Source organism: Falco cherrug, chromosome 6, assembly GCF_023634085.1.
Source record: "Falco cherrug isolate bFalChe1 chromosome 6, bFalChe1.pri, whole genome shotgun sequence".
Lineage (NCBI taxonomy): Eukaryota > Metazoa > Chordata > Aves > Falconiformes > Falconidae > Falco > Falco cherrug.
This window is the reverse complement of record NC_073702.1, coordinates 71,249,513-71,268,274: the sequence shown is the minus strand read 5'-3', so window position 1 is coordinate 71,268,274 and position 18,762 is coordinate 71,249,513. Positions and strand designations below refer to the sequence as shown.

Genomic DNA, 18,762 nt, shown 5'->3' with positions numbered 1-18,762 from the left:
CGGAGGGGGGGAAACAGGAACATTTTCTAAGGTTGTAAGAGCCCAACATTCAAATCCACCCAATTCCCACACTCTAGCATTACCCGAGGTCCCCAGTCTGCATTTATACTCACAATTGAATAGGACCAGGATCTAGGGCACACATGCTTCTGCAGTGACCCTCCAGTTATCTGTAACATGCTCCCCAGTGTGATTTTGGCCCAGACCAAGTGGCACTGATGCAGCCAATGCCCAGGTAAGGTGAGCAAAGGGCAGGAGCCGTTTGCAGTAGGCTGTTTGGGTGCCTCTTTTTTGAGGCCGAGAGGGTTTAGTAGGAAGGATGGACCAGTTAGGCTCAGAGCAGACCTGTTCATTTTCCTGCAGAGTTGCACCCACGTGAGCCACCAGGGCTTCTGGAACCACCACGCCACCAGGGCACAGTAGGAATCTGTCACCTCTCCCAGGCCAGCTCTGAAGAGGACATGTGGGATGTGCTCTGCTGAGGCCTTCACCAGTCTGGGCCATTGGTCCTTCTCTTGTCTGGTTTCTGTTAACAGCCCTTAGCCCTACTGTAAGGTCTGTCCTCCCTACCTGATCCAGCAGACCCTGATGCTACTCCTTTCCCTTTCCCAGTCCAGTCTCTGCTCCAGAAAGTTCCTTTCACTAGTCTGGTCCTTTTCTCCTCCATCTTCTGGTTCCTCAGCCAACATCTGTCCTTCCAGTCATGCTCTGTTCCTTCCCAGCTCTACTGTTCCTTGCCAGACCATGGTTGTTCACACCCACCTCCTCCTTCCTTGGCTGCTTTCTCCAGCCTCTTTCACCATCTAGTCCTGTCTCCAGCACCTCAGCTCCTTGTCTCCTGTCTTGCTTAGACTGGGTCCCACCCCCGGCCTCCCACTCAGTGCTCACAGTGCGTGCCATCATTCCCACACCCACCCAGCATCCTTTCGTGTCTCCTCCACCCAGTCTCCCCCCCCTTAATGATAGCTTAAAGCTGTTGAAACTCCACAACACACAGGTCTCCCTCTGCAGCACCTGGCCCCAGTACCTGGATGAATATTCCTGAAGTGAGTAACAAACAAATCAAGTCTTAGCACTCCTGAGGTAGAATGATGCCCAGAGAGGAAGACTGGAGGTCTCCAGACTGGAAAAGAGACGGCTAAAGGGGTGGGATAGGGTATATGGTTACAAAATCATGCTTGGCTCAGAGAGAACAAATAAGAAACACAATTGGAGAAATATGGTATCAAACGAACCTGGCAGGTGGCAGGATCAAAGCAACTGAAGGAGGTGGTTCATCACTGGAGCAGGGTTGTGAAAAGTATCAAAGTTTTAAACCCACAACCAAGCAAATGTATAGAATAAAACCCCAATGAGGGCAAGTCAAGACAGAGACTTCATAAAGTCCTGAGCTGGAGGTGGCCTGAAGAGGGAGAGGTGCTGGGGTGCATCACTCCACTTGCCACATTCTTACACTCATCTTCAGACATGCTTTCCTTACCCCCTCAGAAACAGCAACACCATGGGCTTCTTGGTCTTAGGTCTGGCCAGAGGTGGCCTGTGTGCAGAGATATATACGTGCCATATCTCCTCTGTGTGTGCATATGTATATAATTATAGAATCATAGCACAGTTTGGGTTGGAAGGGACCTTTAAAGGCCATCTAGTCCAACCCCCCTGCCATGGGCAGGGACCCCTTCCACCAGACCAGGTTGCTCCAAGTCCTGTCCAGCCTGGCCTTGAACACTGCCAGGGATTCTAACCTCTTTGGGCAGCTTGTGCCAGTGTTTCACCACCCTCATCATAAAAAATTTCTTCCTAATATGCAGTCTGAATTTACCTTTTTTTAGCTTAAAACCATTTCCCCTTGTCCTATCGCTACAGGTCCTACTAAAGTTTGTCCTCACCTTACTTATACATATATATATATATGTGTCATATCTCCTCTGTGTGTGTACATCTATATCTATATCCATATCTATATCTATATCTATAGCTGTATCTATATCTATATCTATCTATGTTTTATTTCTCCTGTAGATCGGGAGCTGGGAATACCGGCCCCTCCAGACCAGAGCTGATGGTGCTCCTGGGTTCAGACATACATTAGACCTCCGGCCTTTGCTGGGTCTGGAGGGGTCCGAGTGGTGACAGTCTTCGTGGTATCATGTGATGCTCAAGACAAGAAGTCTGGCGCTGACAGTAGAAAATCAAATAGCTGGTCCCAGGTCAGGGGGGCTGAGGAGCCTGTTTTAAACTCAGCTTTTCAGCATCCTCCCTGGATTTTGGCCGAGGCCCAAAAGGGCAGCATGGAGACTCTTTATGTGTTAAGGAAGCAAATCCAGCCTTTCCCACTGAAGCTGCGGAAGAAAACCACAAAAGCAGTGTTTTGTTTCTCAAAACAAGATAATAGGGTGGGGGTGGCAGTGAAGAAGGATTTTTGGTGCCCCGGCTGGTCAGGGGGCAGTGGGACCTGACATCCCTTGGTACCTGATGCTGCCTTGTTCCCTGGGATGCCAGAAGGGAGCAGCAGGATCGTGACTCAGCCCCCACGTGAGCAGGTTTCCTTCCTGCACCGCCAGCCCGGGTTTCTGATGTTTTGTTTGCCGTGAAGCTCTGGGGGCCAAGCAGGAGCTCCTGGAAATCAAAGAGAAGGAACAACATCTTTGGCTGGCCGAGGCGGGGTGCATCCCGGCTGGCCGGGGCGGGGGGAGCATTTGGGGTGTTGAGGGAGGAAAGGTGGGAGAGCTGGCAGGAGGGCACGGGGTAGGTCTCCAGAATGAGCCTTCTTAACCCCCAATTCCCCCTGCAGGCAACAATGCTCCTTGGATGCCCTTCAGCTGCCAGTGGAAAACCTTGTGGCTCCGAGCAGGAGGAAGGGAAGGGGCTTCCCCCTTTCCCTGTTCTTCTCAGGTTGTCCTCCAGTCCTCTCTCTCTGACCCCCTGGGTGGGAAACAGGACCCCCAGCAGTCCCTCTTGTATTGACACAGGAGTAAACAGGGGTGGGGAGACAGCTCAGCTCTCATTAACCACCCCGCACAGGAGACTGCCAGATTTTCTCTGTTATCAGACTTCTCCCTATGGATGCCAAAGACAAAACTCTCAGTCAGAAGTTGCTCAATGCTAGCAAAAAAATCATCCGTAAACTCTCTGGTCGTGCCCAGATTCAGCTGTTTGGCCCTGAGGCTCCCAGCTTGGTCTGCCACACCCAAACCAGGTGGCCACATCCAAACCTTCCCTGGGGACATCCTCGCCACCCTCACCCCAGGGCAGAGGACTTGTTGGCCTGGGCACTGCTCTGCTGGGGACTGAGGTAATTTCAGTGTGGATGGTAGCAATTGAGGGTTGGGTATCTTCCCTGCCCTGGTTGCTTGATCAGTGTGAGCCTAGTGCAGGTCTTTGCATGTCCCTTCCAGTGTCCAGAGATGACACTGAACAGGTATCAGCCTTCAGGCAGTGTAGAGGTTTTGGAGGAGCCTTGTGGATGGTCCTGGGTGGCAGGAGCACGCAAAGTGCATTCTGAAGAGGAGGGTCCAGCCAGCACTGGATTTTACTTATTTCTTGCGAAAAGATAGAGAAGATCCCCAACTGTCTCATTCCCTTCATACCCACTGCACAACCACTCCCTCCTCCCCAGCCAGCTGGGTGCTGTCAGACCCAGGACTTCCACCATCCTTCCTCTTTCAACACCTCTGTCTCCCCAGATGACAGAGGTGGGCCAGAGCTAACACTGGACCTTCAGCCACGGAGGCTGGTGTGGGTGATCTTAGCTCCTGCCTTGAAGGGGCTCTTCTGAGCAAGTCCTTACTGAAGGCTGGATCTCCTCCAGGTGGGCACCAGAGGTGACATGCTGGATTCAAGCCACGTGGGTTGCCGCTAAGGTGACTTTGGATTGATGCTGAGCCTGAGCTCACAAGGTCCAGCCCCACTATACAGCCCCAGGCTCTTCTCCCTAGCTCCCCGCTGCCTCTGTCTTGGCACGCTCCCACCCCAACCCCGGTGGGAGGGAAAGACCCCGCAGCCTCGAGGGCCAAGCCCTTCTCCCCCATCACCCACCTCCATTCCCTCGCCACTCTTTTCCTATTCCCAGCATTTACCTCCCGCACGTAGCCCTGGGGGAGCCGGAGGATTGTACACAGAGGGAGAAGTTATTTTTCCTTGACATAAACATCCAGGCCTTCCCTCGGCCCCTTTGCTTGAAACGTGGAGGTAGGACCTGGACTCATAACATCCGGCAGGAGGGGTTGGCCTTATCTGCCAGGAAACACTCAGCTCCGGATACATCCTCCCCTGCTCCCGGCACCCCAAGCAGCTCCCATTGGCAGTGCCGGGCAGGAAACCACTCAGCAGCTTGTCTCATTCCCTCCTCTGGAGGGATGGGAGGGAGGGCCTGATCCTGTCCTCCCTGCGTGGCTCCCCATGGGGTGCGGCGGGGTTCGGTGGGATGGGGGCAAAGAGAGGTGGAGGGGGAAGGTGTTTACTCATGAGCAGAACGGGGTTTGGGGAAAACCACTGGGGTTGAAGGGGGAAAAAAGGGAGTTGGAGGTATTGAGAGTCTCCCCTAGGCTCTGCCACTGGTCTGCAGGATGACCTCGGTCGCATCTCCTCACCCCCTTCTCTGCCTCTACTACCCACCCCACCCCGCTTCTGCTTTGAGAGCGATGGAGGGGAAAAATAAAATCATCTCTGAGCTAATTTAGTAGCAGCAGCCAGAGCCCTCACATGGGGTAGAGACCCCTTGTGCCAAGGGCAGCGCCAGCACTTGGTCCTCTTCAAGCTCTTGGTAAGAGGCAGTTCATGTCCCAGGACTGGACAGAAAGAGGATGGGAGGGAAGGAAGGATTATCTCTGTTTTACAAACAGGGAAACTGAGGCACAGAGCAGCCATGCAGCTGCTTGTCATGCGGGTCTACCCCTGCCCAGTGGCACTGGCACAAGCAAACATGGCCAGTGGAGTGAGGATGGAGAGGAGCCACCACCTGCTCAAGGGATGCAAAGGAAATCGGCCATCCCGGGAGGGCCAGGGCATGACAAACACCACAGCTCCCAGCCAGCCTGAATCCCAGCCCCATCCGGGAAGGTGACCTCATCCCTGCTCCCAGTGCCCAGCACCGTGACCTGCACAGCCACAGAGCCAAGGGCTGGCCAGGGCCACCGGATGCTGGGGGCAGAGGACTCACACCCTGGTCACCTCATGGCAAGGAGACACCCTTGCGCGACCTGATACCCCTGAGCAGGAGCCGAAATGCGGTGTGAGTCCATTTTATCCCTTCCTGCAGCTCTGATTTGATTTTCCTGCTGGTTCCCAGCCCATCACAGCCTGGAGAAAGCAGCCACAAACCACAAGGCTTTTCGGCATGCACAGAGGCAGCTTTCGGCTCACGGGTTTGGGATGGGGAGGGAGGAGAAACATGCCCAGGACTGATGCAGAATGAGTCCTGTCTGCAGTAGAGACCCCCACAACATCCATAAACCACCATGGCCATCAGCCCTCGGTGGGGATGTCTGTTTTCCAAGCAAAAAAAGGCTCCCTCCCACCTCTGTCAGCCACTTACTGTCTGGCTGGTCCTTGCAGCAGTGCCCTGCATCCCAAAAACATACCGCAGGGCAGGGAGCAACCCGCAGCATTACATTTTCCATCCCACTGGGGAAGGGGTGGATGCCTCAGCTCCCGAATTTCATCTGTGCTGCTGGTGCCCTGGGAGGTGGAAGCCGGCTGCTCCTGGCGCTGGCCATGTGCCCGGATCCGGCCGTCGAGCCCTGGCTCCCAGGGAGCCGCACCTCGCCTTGGCTGCAGCTCCCAGTGCCCTCGGGGGCCCCGGCTCCCGGTTGGGACCTGTAGCTGTTCCTGACGTGCTCTGGGGACACGGTCCCACCTTCTCCTCATGCGGCTCCAGGTTGAGCAAGTGGGGACAGGCTCAGCTTGTGGGAGTCTCCGTGCATCCCAGCCCAGCAAGCTCTTTGGATGCACAGAGACCCCCCTTTTCCCAGAGAAACCGACTCCGGCCGCTGCCATGCGCACTGCCGGGGGCTCGTGGTGTGGGCTTTGCCTCTGCCAACCCTGAATGTGACAATGCCTGTGAGAAGGGCAGCAGGGAGAAGGCTTGCAGGGTGTCGCAGTTGATCCCGTTGCTGCTTGGGGCATGGGAATAAGGAGCAGGACAGGTGGTGGCCACCAGTGTCCCAGAGGGAAAGTGCCACGGGGGGGTGTGAATGCAACAGGCATGATCAGGCAATCAGGCGATGATCAGGCATCCTGGCGGCAACACCAGGAGCAGATCCTGTTGTGGGGCCGGGATGGCTGAGGTCTCTGCCTCCTCCCCAAGGAAGTTTAAAAACTCATTACACTGCTCTCAGCTGCCCCTGCAGCAGACCTGGTGTAAAGGGACATTTGCAGGGTGCCTGGGGCTGGGTGCCCCCCTAACACCCCAGGTGAGGGCCCTTCTAGCGGCAGCCTGTTTGGCACAAAGCAGCCCCCTGGATTTGCTGGTCCAAAGGCAGGTCCAGGTTTAGTCACGTGCACCCAGGCCACCCCTCCTGTGAACAATTTTTAACGTGCTGCTGGGGGGCTGTGAGCAATCCCTCCGGCCTGGAGCACCACAGGGGTGGCTGAGCAGATCAGGAGGCGGGGAGAGCAGGGCTTCTCCAGCCCTGTTCCTGCTCCTGGCATGGTCCCGTGTGAGTCAATGCTGCTGGGCAAAGAGGCCAGACAGGCTCAGGGCACCTCCCTCCATCCAGCCTTCATCAGCCTGATTCATAAATCCTCTTGGAAGAGCAGCGCTGCCCCAGCCAGGCTGCTGCACCAGCCATCTTGGCGCTGCACCAAGCATCATGCCTTTGTGCTGGTGCAAGGGCCACCACAGTCCGCGGTGCCAACAGGACACCTAAAGGTATCCATTTTGTTCCCCCTAAAAGGGAAACCAGCCGCACATGTGGGCAAGGGTGCGTTTGGATGCTTCGGTGGTGGGCAAAGGAAGAGGTGGCATGCGTGATGGGAAGACTGTCCCTAGTGAGGCCGCACGTTGGGGATGGAGAAGGACCATAAGCACAGGACAGGGACATGTTGTACTTCCCCAAATATTCATGCAGCCTCCCACCTTCTGGGGCCATAAGCTCCCTGAGTCAGAGATAAGCCATGGGAGGAAAGCCAGCGCAGTTGGGCTGGGTTGGGTTGGGTTGTGTTGAGTCACCTTTGGAGACCCCTTCCAGCCACACACAGGTGGGCATCACAAAGTGCATTAGGAACCTTGCTCTTCCACTTCTTGGGGCAAAGCAAGAGGACACCACCTGGGAGGACACTGCTTTGGGAGGTCTGCATAGCTTAACCTCAAGGACCACAGGCTAATTTAACATCTGGCAAGACCAGACTGTGATGTTTGTCCACAGACCACAAGACCAACTAAGCTTTTCTCTACTAGTGGTACCTTAAGGCCACCACTCAACATGCACCTACAAGAGCACCCTTGACACAACTCTCCAAATCTGACCCACGCTCCACTTCTCAGGCCTCACTGCTTTGACCTGCATTTGCACGAGGACCTTCACTGTGACCCTCACACTGTGGAGCATCTTAAATGGTGCATCAGCAGAAACCATGAAAGACAGCCTTTGATGTGAACAAAAAGCACACTCCAGGCACTGGCACTCGCTCTGCAAAAAAGCAACATCATCTGCATTCACCAACACACCAAAGACAAAGCTCTGCCTTAACTTCACTGCAGTAGCTGCGCAGGACCTGGCGTTAAAAGGCCGCACTAACGAGACGGCAAAAGCAGGCTCAAGGCCATCAAAGTGACTTGCTGCCCCTGAGACACACCACGAAAAGTGAAGGTAAGCGTACATCATGCCTTGAGTCAGTTTGTTAGAAAGTAACCCACAATTTGTAAAGATAACCACAGATCTTTTTTATTTAAAAAAAATGGAAGTAGAAAAGTTTGGCTGAAAATACCAACAAAACAAAAAATTAAAAAAATAGCACTCGCACAGGAAATGTTTCTGTTTTGAAAACTTTGTCAATAGCTACAGCAATTTAAATCATAAAACAATCATTGTATAAAAACATATTTATTTAAATTAAATATTTTATGCAAACTCATATCTACACTCATTCAAAATGCATAGAGTCACACAAAAAAGATGGAATGTATTAGCTTAAAAACCTGTGAAGTGGTGGGGGTTTTGAAGTATTATTGGCAATTATTATTAATACATGTTTGGGACTGAAACCAGAAGATCATAGCCACGCTACTAACTAATCATTACCAAGTGCCATACAGTAAACACTAAGATTAATCATGTCATATAACTGATTTAAAATAAAGCTTCATCTTTATGAAAAGGAAGAGAACTCGAGCAATACAAAATCCAAGGGGAGGAATAATGGAAGGAATAAATCAATGTACAGCTTTATTACAAGCAATAATACGCCGGAGCTACAAGAGGCATTGGGCACTGCGGCTCAAAATGCGAAGCATTCGCCTTCAAAGGATGTTTGATTAGAAAAAAAATGTGTCTGCTACTTCATCACCTCTTCACTCAAACACTCATCCCAGGACCTGTTCCCAGCCTGCTGGGGGGGGCAGCTCACCCCATCCCCGCTTTCGAAGCGCTTTTGCTGGGAGGCCAAGGGGAAGCCATGGGGGGTGGATGCCGGCCGTATCCTGCCTTTCCAAGCCCTGATCTTTCCTCCAGAATGGCACAGGCTGAAAGCCCTCGGGGCTGGCTTCCCCCCTGCAGCATCCCCCGGCAGGTGGTGTCCCATCCCCTCTGGGATCTCCTGAGGGATGAAGCCCCCAAGTCCTGGTCCGGGGGCAGGGGGACAGGGTGGGAGTGGGGTTTAACCCCCACCGGTGTGGTCGGGCAGGTCGGGGTGGCTGCAGCAAGGCTGACAGTGGGAGCCGAGAGCGGCTTGCAGACTGCGTGCCCTTTTACCAAAATATTTCCTTTTCCTCCCATCCCTGCCTTTTCCCCTGCCAGGGGCTTTTGCCCCTGCTGGGACTTCAGTCCTGCCGTCTGCGGGGTGCTGCCAACCTGCTGACTCCAAAGCAGAGCTGGAGGTGCCCCAAAACGGGGGGGCAGCCTTCCCACACTTCCAGGAGCATCTATTCTTTGGAAGAGGGACTTGGCCAAAGGGCTTTGCCATTGGGAAATGCCCCCCGGCTCCATTTGGAGCAGGGCACCCAAGGCTTTGCACCGGTGGTGAGCTGACGACCGAAATCCTTTACCTACACCTCCGAGGAGACTCCATGGCCCTTGCGGTGTGGACTTGGTCACCCTGAGGGGCAGTGAGCGATGTCCTTGGGGAGCAACGCCTCTTAATACTGTGTCGGGTCCTTCCTCGGCCGGTCCAGGCGGCCCTGGCTGGGCTTCTAGGAGACGCTGTAGTTATTGTAGTAGGTGGCGGTGGCATCGGCGAGGACGGAGATGAGGCTGGTCTCAGAGGCGTGGGAGCTGCCAGATGCCGGGACGTGTCCGTTGACCAAGACCCCGCCATGGGGGTCACCATGGCCGGGGTTGTTGAGATACTGGTCAAACTCATTGCGGTCCATCTCCCCCAGGAGCTCGGCTTGGCTCAGCTGGTCCAAGGTGTCAAAGCTGTGGTGGTCAGGTGGCGGGGAAAGCTGGCCCAGGTGGGCATGGAGGCTAGGGGGGTGCAGGGACGGGAAGGCGGGTGTGTAGTAGCTGGGAGGAGGAGGAGGAGGAAGGGGAGGGCAACTGGAGGCTGGGGGGATCATGCAGGTGGCCGGCTGTGGCATGGGGCTGAGAGGGTGGTGGCTGCATGGGAGGGAGCTGCCTGCGTACTCCGGGGAGTAGGTGGCACCGGCAAGGTGGGAGCGGTGATGCTCCTCGGGGCAGGGCGAGGAGAAGAAGCTCTGCTCGGGATCTATGGCGTCCAGTGGAGACATCTCCGGGGGAGTGGGCAGCCCGTAGGGGTAGGTGTCCATGCTGGTGCTGCTGCCACTGCCCGGGGCCTCCCGGTACCCCCGGACGGCTGGCAGCCCCGGGCAAGGCGGGTACTCACCCGGCCCCTCTTTCTCCCCTCCGGCCTGGCTGCAGGTCCGCTTCTCTGGCACCACGTTTTGGTCCCGTGTCAGGCTGCCCAGCAAAAACCCGGGGTCCACCCGCTTGCAGATCCGTTTGACCTGCTTCTTCCGCCGGGGCCGGTATTTGTAGTTTGGGTAATCTTGCATGTGCTTCACCCGCAGCCGCTCAGCCTCCTCCACGTAGGGACGCTTCTGCGAGAGGCTCAGAGCCTTCCAGGACTTGCCTGAAACAGAGAAAAAACTACCCTTAGCACCCGCGGCGGCTGTATCGGGGCGGGGGGAGTGGGGGCTGCCCGCCAGAGCTTGGCCGCACACAGCCCAAGGGCAAGGCAGGGGCTGCCGCGATCCCACCCGAGCTGGCACACGGCGGGCACAGCCTGCACAGCCCGCGGGAGGACGAGATGGCAGCAGTGGTGGGGTGAAGAAGGGGAGGATCAAAGCCACTGTAGGTCCTCCAACTCCCCCCATCCCCAGCCTGCAAGTAGGGTGGGCTCAGGGTTAGCCGAGCCCCTCTGCAAATAAATCGGGGCAAATAAAGCTTCCCCAGCTGCCCGGCCTGATCTTGCAATGCCTCTCCGGGATGCGGAGCCCGGCTGCTGAGCGGGGACGGCCAAGGCCATGCCTGGCTGAGCTGAGGTCAGGACGTGGCGTCCCTGGATGCGTCCCAGCCTGTGCCCTGCCAGCACTCGCACCGGGGCTTACGGAGACCTGGGTGCTGTGACCTCGCTGCTCCCTGTTTGAGCTACACAAAATGTGCCGAAGACACAGGACAGAGAAGCACCACCAGGGCAGGGGAGGTTGTATCCCACGGTGAGGCTACCCCAGGCTATTCCTCAGGGGAGGGGGAGAAATGAGGATACAGATCAAAGCATTTGATGCCTTCCCATGGCCAAAGAGACAGCAGAAATAACACTAATAAGCTGGGATGCTGCATGGCAAAGCAGCGAGGAGAAAACCCAAACCACCAAAGAAAACACCACAAAACTGTCCAGGCAAACACAAACTTTGGGTAAGTGGCTGGCCAGCAAAGCTGTGTTGCAATTCAGGCAGCTCTTTCTCAGGCTGTCTGGGCTGGCTATTTCTGTTTGCCTTCTTGGTTTCACATAAAAAATGGGGAATGGGAGAAGGGGGAATTAGTGGATGGGGAGTGGGAAACAAATGTATACTCAAAATGGGGCTTAATTTTTAATACCCCAAAAGAAACAGCAGGAACACACACCCCCCTCAGCCATGCAATACTGTGGTGGGCTAATGAGTCTGGGGAAAAAGTGGGAGAGTAAAAGGCAGCCCAGAAAAATCTGGGGGGCCCTCCTTGCACAGTACGCAGGCAGCCCCGGCACTGGCAGCACAAGGAGTTGGGACCCCAGCAGGGTTTGTACCCACCGGGTGGCAGGGTGTGCACATGGGTGCCTGCTCCCTGGGTGCGGAATGCCATCCAAGCTGTGCACCCCACAAGGCAGACCTGGTGGATGTTGCCCCAGGGTGCCGGACCCAGACAGGTTTAGCACCCCACAGTGTGCCCATGTGGGTACATGGGTGCCCACCCACTGTGTGCCAGACCCGCCTGTATCCCAAGGGGTGGCCCGGAGGATGCACGCACCCCAGGGTGCCTTGGCGAGACCCAGGCGTGCACCCTGTGGAGCGGCAGGGAGGGTGCACGGTCCCCATCTGGGCAGGGTTTGCACCCTGGGGATGACCGATGGGTGCCCACCCTGGGGCACAGGATCCCGACAGGCTCTGCACCGATGGGTGCCCACCCTGGGGCACTGAATCAGGACAGGCTCTGCACTGCCAGGTGCCCACCCTGGGGCACTGAATCAGGACAGGCTCTGCGCCAATAGGTGCCCACCCTGGGGCACTGAATCAGGACAGGTTTGCACCCTGGGGGTGGCCCATGGGTGCCCACCCCGGGGCACTGAATCAGGACAGGCTCTGCACTGCCAGGTGCCCACCCTGGGGCACTGAATCTGGACAGGTTTGCACCCTGGGGATGGCCCATGGGTGCCCACCCCGGGGCAATGAATCAGGACAGGCTCTGCACCGATGGGTGCCCACCCTGGGGCACTGAATCTGGACAGGCTTGCACCCTGTGAACGGCCGATGGGTGCCCACCCTGGGGCATGGGATCCAGACAGGCTCTGCACCGATAGGTGCCCACCCCGGGGCAATGAATCAGGACAGGCTCTGCACCGATGGGTGCCCACTCCGGGGCACCGACCCCGGCCAGGCTCTGCACCCCGTGGCCAGCCGTGTGGGCGGCCGGACCCTCACCCCGGCAGCCGCGCCCCCAGACCCCGCACCGCCCGCTCCTCACCGAGCATCTTGCTGAGCTCCGCGTTGTGCAGGTCGGGGTTCTGCACGGCCAGCCGCTTCCTCTCGTCCTTCGCCCACACCATGAAGGCGTTCATGGGCCGGCGGATGCGGCTCTCGGAGCCCTTCTCTGCGGGCGGGCAGCGCGGGGGCGGCCCCGGCGGCAGCCCCTCGGCCCCCTCCAGCCGCTCGGGCCAGCGGTAGGTGCTGAGCAGCGCAGCCATGGCCCGGCCCGGCCCCCGCCCCCGCCGCGCTGCCCTCGGGGTCCCGGCACAGTCCCAGCCTCCCGCCCGGCCTCCCCCGTATTTATCAGCTCCTTGGAAAGAGCCTCCTCCAATGGCACCGAAGGCACCGGCTGCTCCTCCTCGTTCGCAAACTCCGGAGCCCCGGCCAGGATAGCGCGGGGAGAAAAGTTCTGCCCCCCACCCGCGAGACCGGCACCCCCCTCCTCCTGCTTCCCGCCCCCCTCCTCTTTTATTATTATTATTATTTTGTCTTATTTTGCCGCTGAAGGGGAGTGACATGGAGCTGGAAACAGCCCTGCCACCCCCCAACAGCCCAGCTGCCCCCCCCCCCCCCTCCCCGGCTACCGAGAGCCCCTAAATCCTCGAGGTTGCGGGAAACGCAAAGGGCACTGAAATCTTTTTTGGGTGGCCTGGAAAGAAAAGGGAAAATGGCCCCAAAAGGAAGGTCCCCACAGGGGTGCAAAAGCCTCCACCCCCCGCCCCCACCCCCCGGCTTTGGCAAGCTGCAGCGCGCCTGTGTGCGAGGGGGAATCGAGGCAGGGTCCTGCGGGCGGGTGCCCCTTTCACCCCGCGCCTTCTGCGTTAACCACTGGTCCCAGCTGTGCTGTGCCACCCCATGTGGGTTTTCACTCAGTTTCCCCAAATTCCCAGATCCTCTCGTACGGGAGAGAAACCAGGACATGGTGAACCTGCTTGTCCAGCCTGGCTGGGCTCCTGGGCGAGCTTTGCAGGGGCCACCCGGGGCAGGGATGGGGCTGTGCACAGCCTGGAGAAGTGCAACAGCCCCAGTAGGTCTCCACTGCCGATCCTTGGGACACTGGGAGACGAGGGGCTGGTCGGACGCTTTGCTGTCTTTTTCTCGCTGCTGCATTTTATGGAGTGCTGCCCCATCCTGCAACCCACTGCAGCCCAGCCGGGATGGAAGCATCGCTGTCATGCAAGGGGATTTCCCACTAAGCCCAGTTTGGTGCTCAGGAGGGCAGGAAAATCACCCCCAAGAAGCGTTCCCCCTGCTAGGATGAAGGATCTCCAATGATGGGACTGAAAATCCCCAGGCAGCTGCCCTTGCCCAGCTTATCCCTGCAACCTGCCCAGAGGAATATATTTAGTCGCTCGATTCCTTTATGATTCTGACCCCCTGACATGGGCTGCAGGGCTGCAACGGCTCCGCTTTGACTGATTGTGGATTTCCTCTCGGCGCTGCCAGAAAACTGGCGGGACAGGGTGGGAGGTGGGAAGGTGTTTCCTCGGGCTGGCCGCTGCCCCTCTCACCCCCAAACTGGGAGGGGGGGAAATCCCAGCGCGGATCCCAAGCCGGGTGTTTGTGCAGGTAGGCAGCGATTCACCACGTGTCAGGGTGTTGCTATTGACTTGTCAGATTACAAGTGACGAGAGAGTGGAGCAGTGTGTCAATGTAAGCTATGCGGGTTCAGGATACACCCGGGGTTCCTGGTGTCTCCACTTCTGGTTTCTCCTGGGTTACGATGATTTGGGGGTCCGGAGAGGTGGCAGCTGCCAACTTTGCTGGCAGCAGAAGCAGCAAGTGCCCTTTTTGAGTTTTTCCGCAGCACCGAATTAAACTCCTGCGGAAGCAACAACATTTTCCAAAGGAACTGATTAAATCTATTAAGCTATTTACAAGTGGGCTCGATCAGAGCTGCCGTTATCTGGGAATACAACAGGAAGGCAACTTCTTTTAAATCTGAAAGGCGCAGGATATTTCCTGGTCTCAGGTCAGATTTATAAACCCTTTACACACACACGCAGGCCCGCACATAGCAACTGCCTTTCATCTGTGTTTTGGAGCCGGGCATGCTCCCGGGGACAGCCCGTGCTGCCCGTTCCCTCCAAAAGTCCCATCTCACACCCTGGAGTGCCGGGATGGGGCAGGGAGAGAGGATGCCGACCCCTCCATCCTGCCCTGAACAGGCCTCCTAGGTGCCTCTCGCAGGCGAGGGTTGGCAGCAAGGGGTTGGGAAGGAACCCCCTGACATCCTTGGTTTGTGATTTCCCTTTAATAGGGGCTGAAGCGCACTGAAAAAAGGGACTGCCCGAAGTTGCAAGGTTTTATTTTGAATATGGCATTACATCGCCGAGAGTTATTTTTTAACCCTCAGGATGCACAAGGCCTGGATATCATCATCATCATCAAAATACCGCCTCTATACTGCAGGCCCTGGAGGCCAGAACATCTTGGTAGTTGTGGTAGAATATCCACTACAATGTAGAGATCCCCTCCAGGGAGAAGCAAAGGGACAGATGAGTCCCACTCAAGTCGTTTTCCACGGCATGTGGTAACGCCTCCATCCCACACTGCATTCCCAAGGTGCAGTTTGCAGGATGGGAGGAAAGGTCCAGGGAGGGCTGGGGCGGGGGGTAAAGCTCTGCGCAGGGACTGGACCCATGTCCACCTCATGCCTCTGCTCTCCCAGCAGTCACTGCCTCTTCCTGATCCTTCCTATTCCCTCTGCATCCTGGGGGTAACATCTTGGATCTGCCCCAGGAACCGCAGGGGGTGAACCTACCTGGCTTTTCACACACACACACACACACGCACACATACACCCCGCCCCGAGACATGTGCTGTACAAATACTGCAAAATATTTCTTGTTTGGATTTTCTCCCATGCTAGAAGACAGCACCTTCCTAAGGGCCCCCATGCTGCATTTTGAGTGCAAACAATAATAATAAACTTTTTTTTTTTTCCTCCTCCTCCTCCTCCTCTCCTTTAGCACCTGGCATTCTGATTGCATTAGTAAGATGGGTTTCATTCTGCACCCTACTTAAAATGCTGGTTAAACCTGTCCTGTAGGAAGCTCTGCATTACATAAAGACAGCTGGGGCCATGTGAAAATGCCACCTTTTAATTGTGACCGTATCAGGGCAATCAGCAGCAGTCTGGAAAAACTCCTCTTTACTTTTTATGCTTACCTTCCCGCTTCTGGTGCCACTGCTTACCTGTATCTGGGGCACAGGAAGAAGCAGAGCTCTCACAGGGCTTTGAGAGCAGGGAAATCACAGCTAAAAGCTACGAGCTAAAATAGACTGAGCAGACAAAGGGTGGAAGAAAGCTTTGTTCTCCCCATTTTCACGGATAGGGAACAGTGGCAGCAGCTCCCCTGGGTCAAGCAGAAAACCCGTGACTGAGCCCAGCTTTCGCACCATATAGGTAAAACCATCCCCACTCTTTAAAAATATCCCTTTTTGGCGTGGATCCGACATCTGGCATTTTACTCGGCTTGCAAACGGCAGGTCTATTTTCACCGAAACCTCCCCCCCGTCCCCCCTTTGGAGACATTAAAATGTGTGAGAAAGTGCAAATCCTAAATTAGCTCAATATTCACATGTTCCTTAATTATTGATGAAACTCTCGTCTCCCAAGGGTAGTTTTTGCAGAGACAGCTGGGGGTTCCCAGCAGAAGAGCCGTCTTTCAGCGGTGCGGCTCCCAGCTGCTTCACCACTGAGACAGAAGAACCAACCCTGCCCACCACCCGTCCTCCCTGGGTCTACCACGTTTTCCCCAGGGACCGCTACTAGGACCATTTATTTGCTAGGAGGAGAAACCAGAGCTTTCCCCTTATACAGCCTGCAGCAAAAAAAATGTAGACCAAAAAAAACAAACAAATTTTTCAGCATGCGCAGAGTCACAGTGCCAAATATTTCTGATCTGTTTTTAAAGTGCAGCTTTGTTAGAAAAAAATTGTATTTTAGTCCCTTTAAGTTAAAAGGGACTAGCAGAATTTCCCTTTTACACTTTAAAATTTATAAAAATGGATTAAGACAAGAAAAACAAATAATCTGAGTGACTCAGGAGTAGAACTTCAGTTCTGCCTTGCTGCGAAATAGACCTTCAATTTGACTTCGGAAAAATCTTCCCACTTCTGCTACCACAAAAGTTTGTATTTTTACCCTATTCATCAGTCCCACATCAACAGAAGCAGAAGTTTGCTCAGCCCTGCATGGGATACGGACAGAGACAACAGCCTTGGTTATCACCCAAGTACTCTGAGCTCTGACCCTTCCTGGAGGTTCCTTGGCTACCAGCGCCATTAGAGATGAGGTTTATAACCCTTCACACAGCAAACCTCAGCCTGCCCATGCACCAGGAGGAATTAAGCGAAGGACTGCTTCAGGTGCTAGCAGTCTTCACACTGTCTGAGGACACAGTTATGAACCTTTTTTTTTTTTAAGATGAGCACGGTGCTGTGCAATGTTTCCAATAGACTTTGTGTGGTTTTCCTGTCTTCTCGGAGCTTCCTTCCTCCTCTTAGTGCTGGCAGGTTTGGAGGTTTCGTGACATAAATTGCGCCTTTTGAAGGTGGATGCTTCAAGAACTTCAATCTTGTGTGTTTGAACAGGAGAAAATTGGCTAATTACATCGGTGCATTCAGCTAATTTTCTTCCTCGAGAGCCGACTATCTGAAAGAAGTCAGCACCAGAACTGCCCTTTGCTTAAAAGAAAATTGCATTAACTGAGCACGACGCCGAACTGTCCCCAAATACATTCCTTAAATTTCACAAAGCAGCTGCAGTGCAGAGACCATCTAATGGGCTGAAATTCACACAGAGGTAAAGACAGGCAGTTCTGAAATCTTAATAGGTTGTCTTGAAACTTGTACTTAACAGTGTCATGCTTTAAATTAACCCCAGTTATTACTACTTCTGCTTTACACTGGTTGTGTGTAAAGCACTAGAGCTAGTACATCTTGGAAAGGAATTCAAGGAATGGCGCCTGTTCCACACGTCTGGTTTGTCATGCAGCGTGCACCAGTGCCATCTCCCCTCCTTGGCTCTACAGGAGGCTCTGCCGAGTTGGACACAGCAAGATCAAAACACCTGAAGCCCATTCAGCTCACACAGACTTTGTCCCGATGCTCCTACACGACTACTTTTCCATGGCCTCTACTCTCCAGGATACAGATTTGTGCTTGCAGGTATTTACAAGCACAGAAGTCAGCGTATACATTGCTGTTCACAACACCGCAATTGCAAATCATGTAGCTTGGCATGTAGCAGCCTTTGCACCGACAGTTAATTTCAAGGCTCAAAGGGAAGAACACCGTACCTGCGAAGAATGGAAGTAACTCACAGGAAACCCATCATCTGCGTAAGGCTCCCAATGTGAAAAGGAACATTTTATTCTATGTCACTGGTGACCTGGGATTACTAAAACCAAAAAGATTTTAATATCTGCGCAGTGTGTGCCTCAGTCTCATTTTGGAAGCGAAAGCAGAGCGGTGACTCTCGTTTTGCTTCGATTCTAGGTAATTTCAGGTGGAGGTAGGTAATTTTGTGCTGCAGTGTGTGAGTACAATGGACAAACATGTAACAGAGGACCTTGCTGTTCAAAAGTCTTTTCACAGAAATGAAACCAAGGAATTTCTTTGTGCTTACATTCTGCCAGTTTCACCATCTGGGTAATGACATAATTCTTTTTCTTATGCTTTCTAAAAAAGACCTTCTTGCCAAACCAGAGTTTGGTTAAAAACGAACTCACAACATCCTATAAAAAATAATTAAAAATTTATTACTTTGAAACATGTTCCTGTTGTTTCAATTCACTAGACAGTATCTGGTAAGAAGAGCTTGTTGTTGAGTAACGCAGAGCTGGCTGACCACTAACACACACAGAGCAGAGCAGCTAAATTTATTGCTTGTTTCAAATACTAGTCTATTATTTTTTCCCCCTACAACCCATATTCTGCACATGCTGTTTCTCTTTGAGCTCGAGGCACATTAAAATCACACATTTCCTGGGATAAAGTGAAATTCCCACTTCTTCTTGTACAAATAGATAATCTTCTATTTGTAGCCGATATTTCAATCTGAGCCAGATTTAACTCTTAGGTAGACTGTACTTAACTGCAGTAACACCATAAATTTAAAATTTTTTTCATGGTTTCATTCTTTCTATAACACTGGAATGTGGCCAAACACTCATAGGAATTAGCACATAGAAACTCATGGAGGATTAATACAGACAACACACAAGCCCAGCAGTATTTGGAGAAGGAAACATTATTCCTTGACTAGCACCTTTTTAACTTGAAATCCCAGAGAGACCGTAAAGTTTAGCTGCTTAAGAGTTAAAAAGAATACCTTTGAAAACAATCAGGCTTTTGGCTTCCACTAACAAACAAAAATCCAACTTGTGGTGAGCAAGAAATGAGAAGGGCTGCTTTGC

At 54.0% G+C, this 18,762-nt stretch overlaps 1 protein-coding gene and 1 long non-coding RNA gene across 2 annotated transcripts; both read right to left on the bottom strand.

Moving 5' to 3' along the window:
- Window positions 1-832: 832 nt before the first annotated feature.
- Window positions 833-4,194, bottom strand: LOC129736425 (uncharacterized). Its single transcript, XR_008733016.1, has 3 exons — window positions 4,077-4,194; window positions 2,470-2,616; window positions 833-2,339 (listed from the first exon to the last, which is right to left on the bottom strand). It is a non-coding gene; the product is annotated as an uncharacterized LOC129736425 (long non-coding RNA).
- A 3,829-nt stretch (window positions 4,195-8,023) lies between these two features.
- Window positions 8,024-12,597, bottom strand: SOX7 (SRY-box transcription factor 7). Its single transcript, XM_005443538.3, has 2 exons — window positions 12,336-12,597; window positions 8,024-10,245 (listed from the first exon to the last, which is right to left on the bottom strand). The coding sequence occupies exons 1-2, from the start codon at window positions 12,553-12,555 to the stop codon at window positions 9,347-9,349; spliced, it is 1,119 nt and encodes a 372-aa protein (XP_005443595.2). The 5' UTR covers window positions 12,556-12,597; the 3' UTR covers window positions 8,024-9,346.
- Between the last annotated feature and the right edge of the window lie 6,165 nt (window positions 12,598-18,762).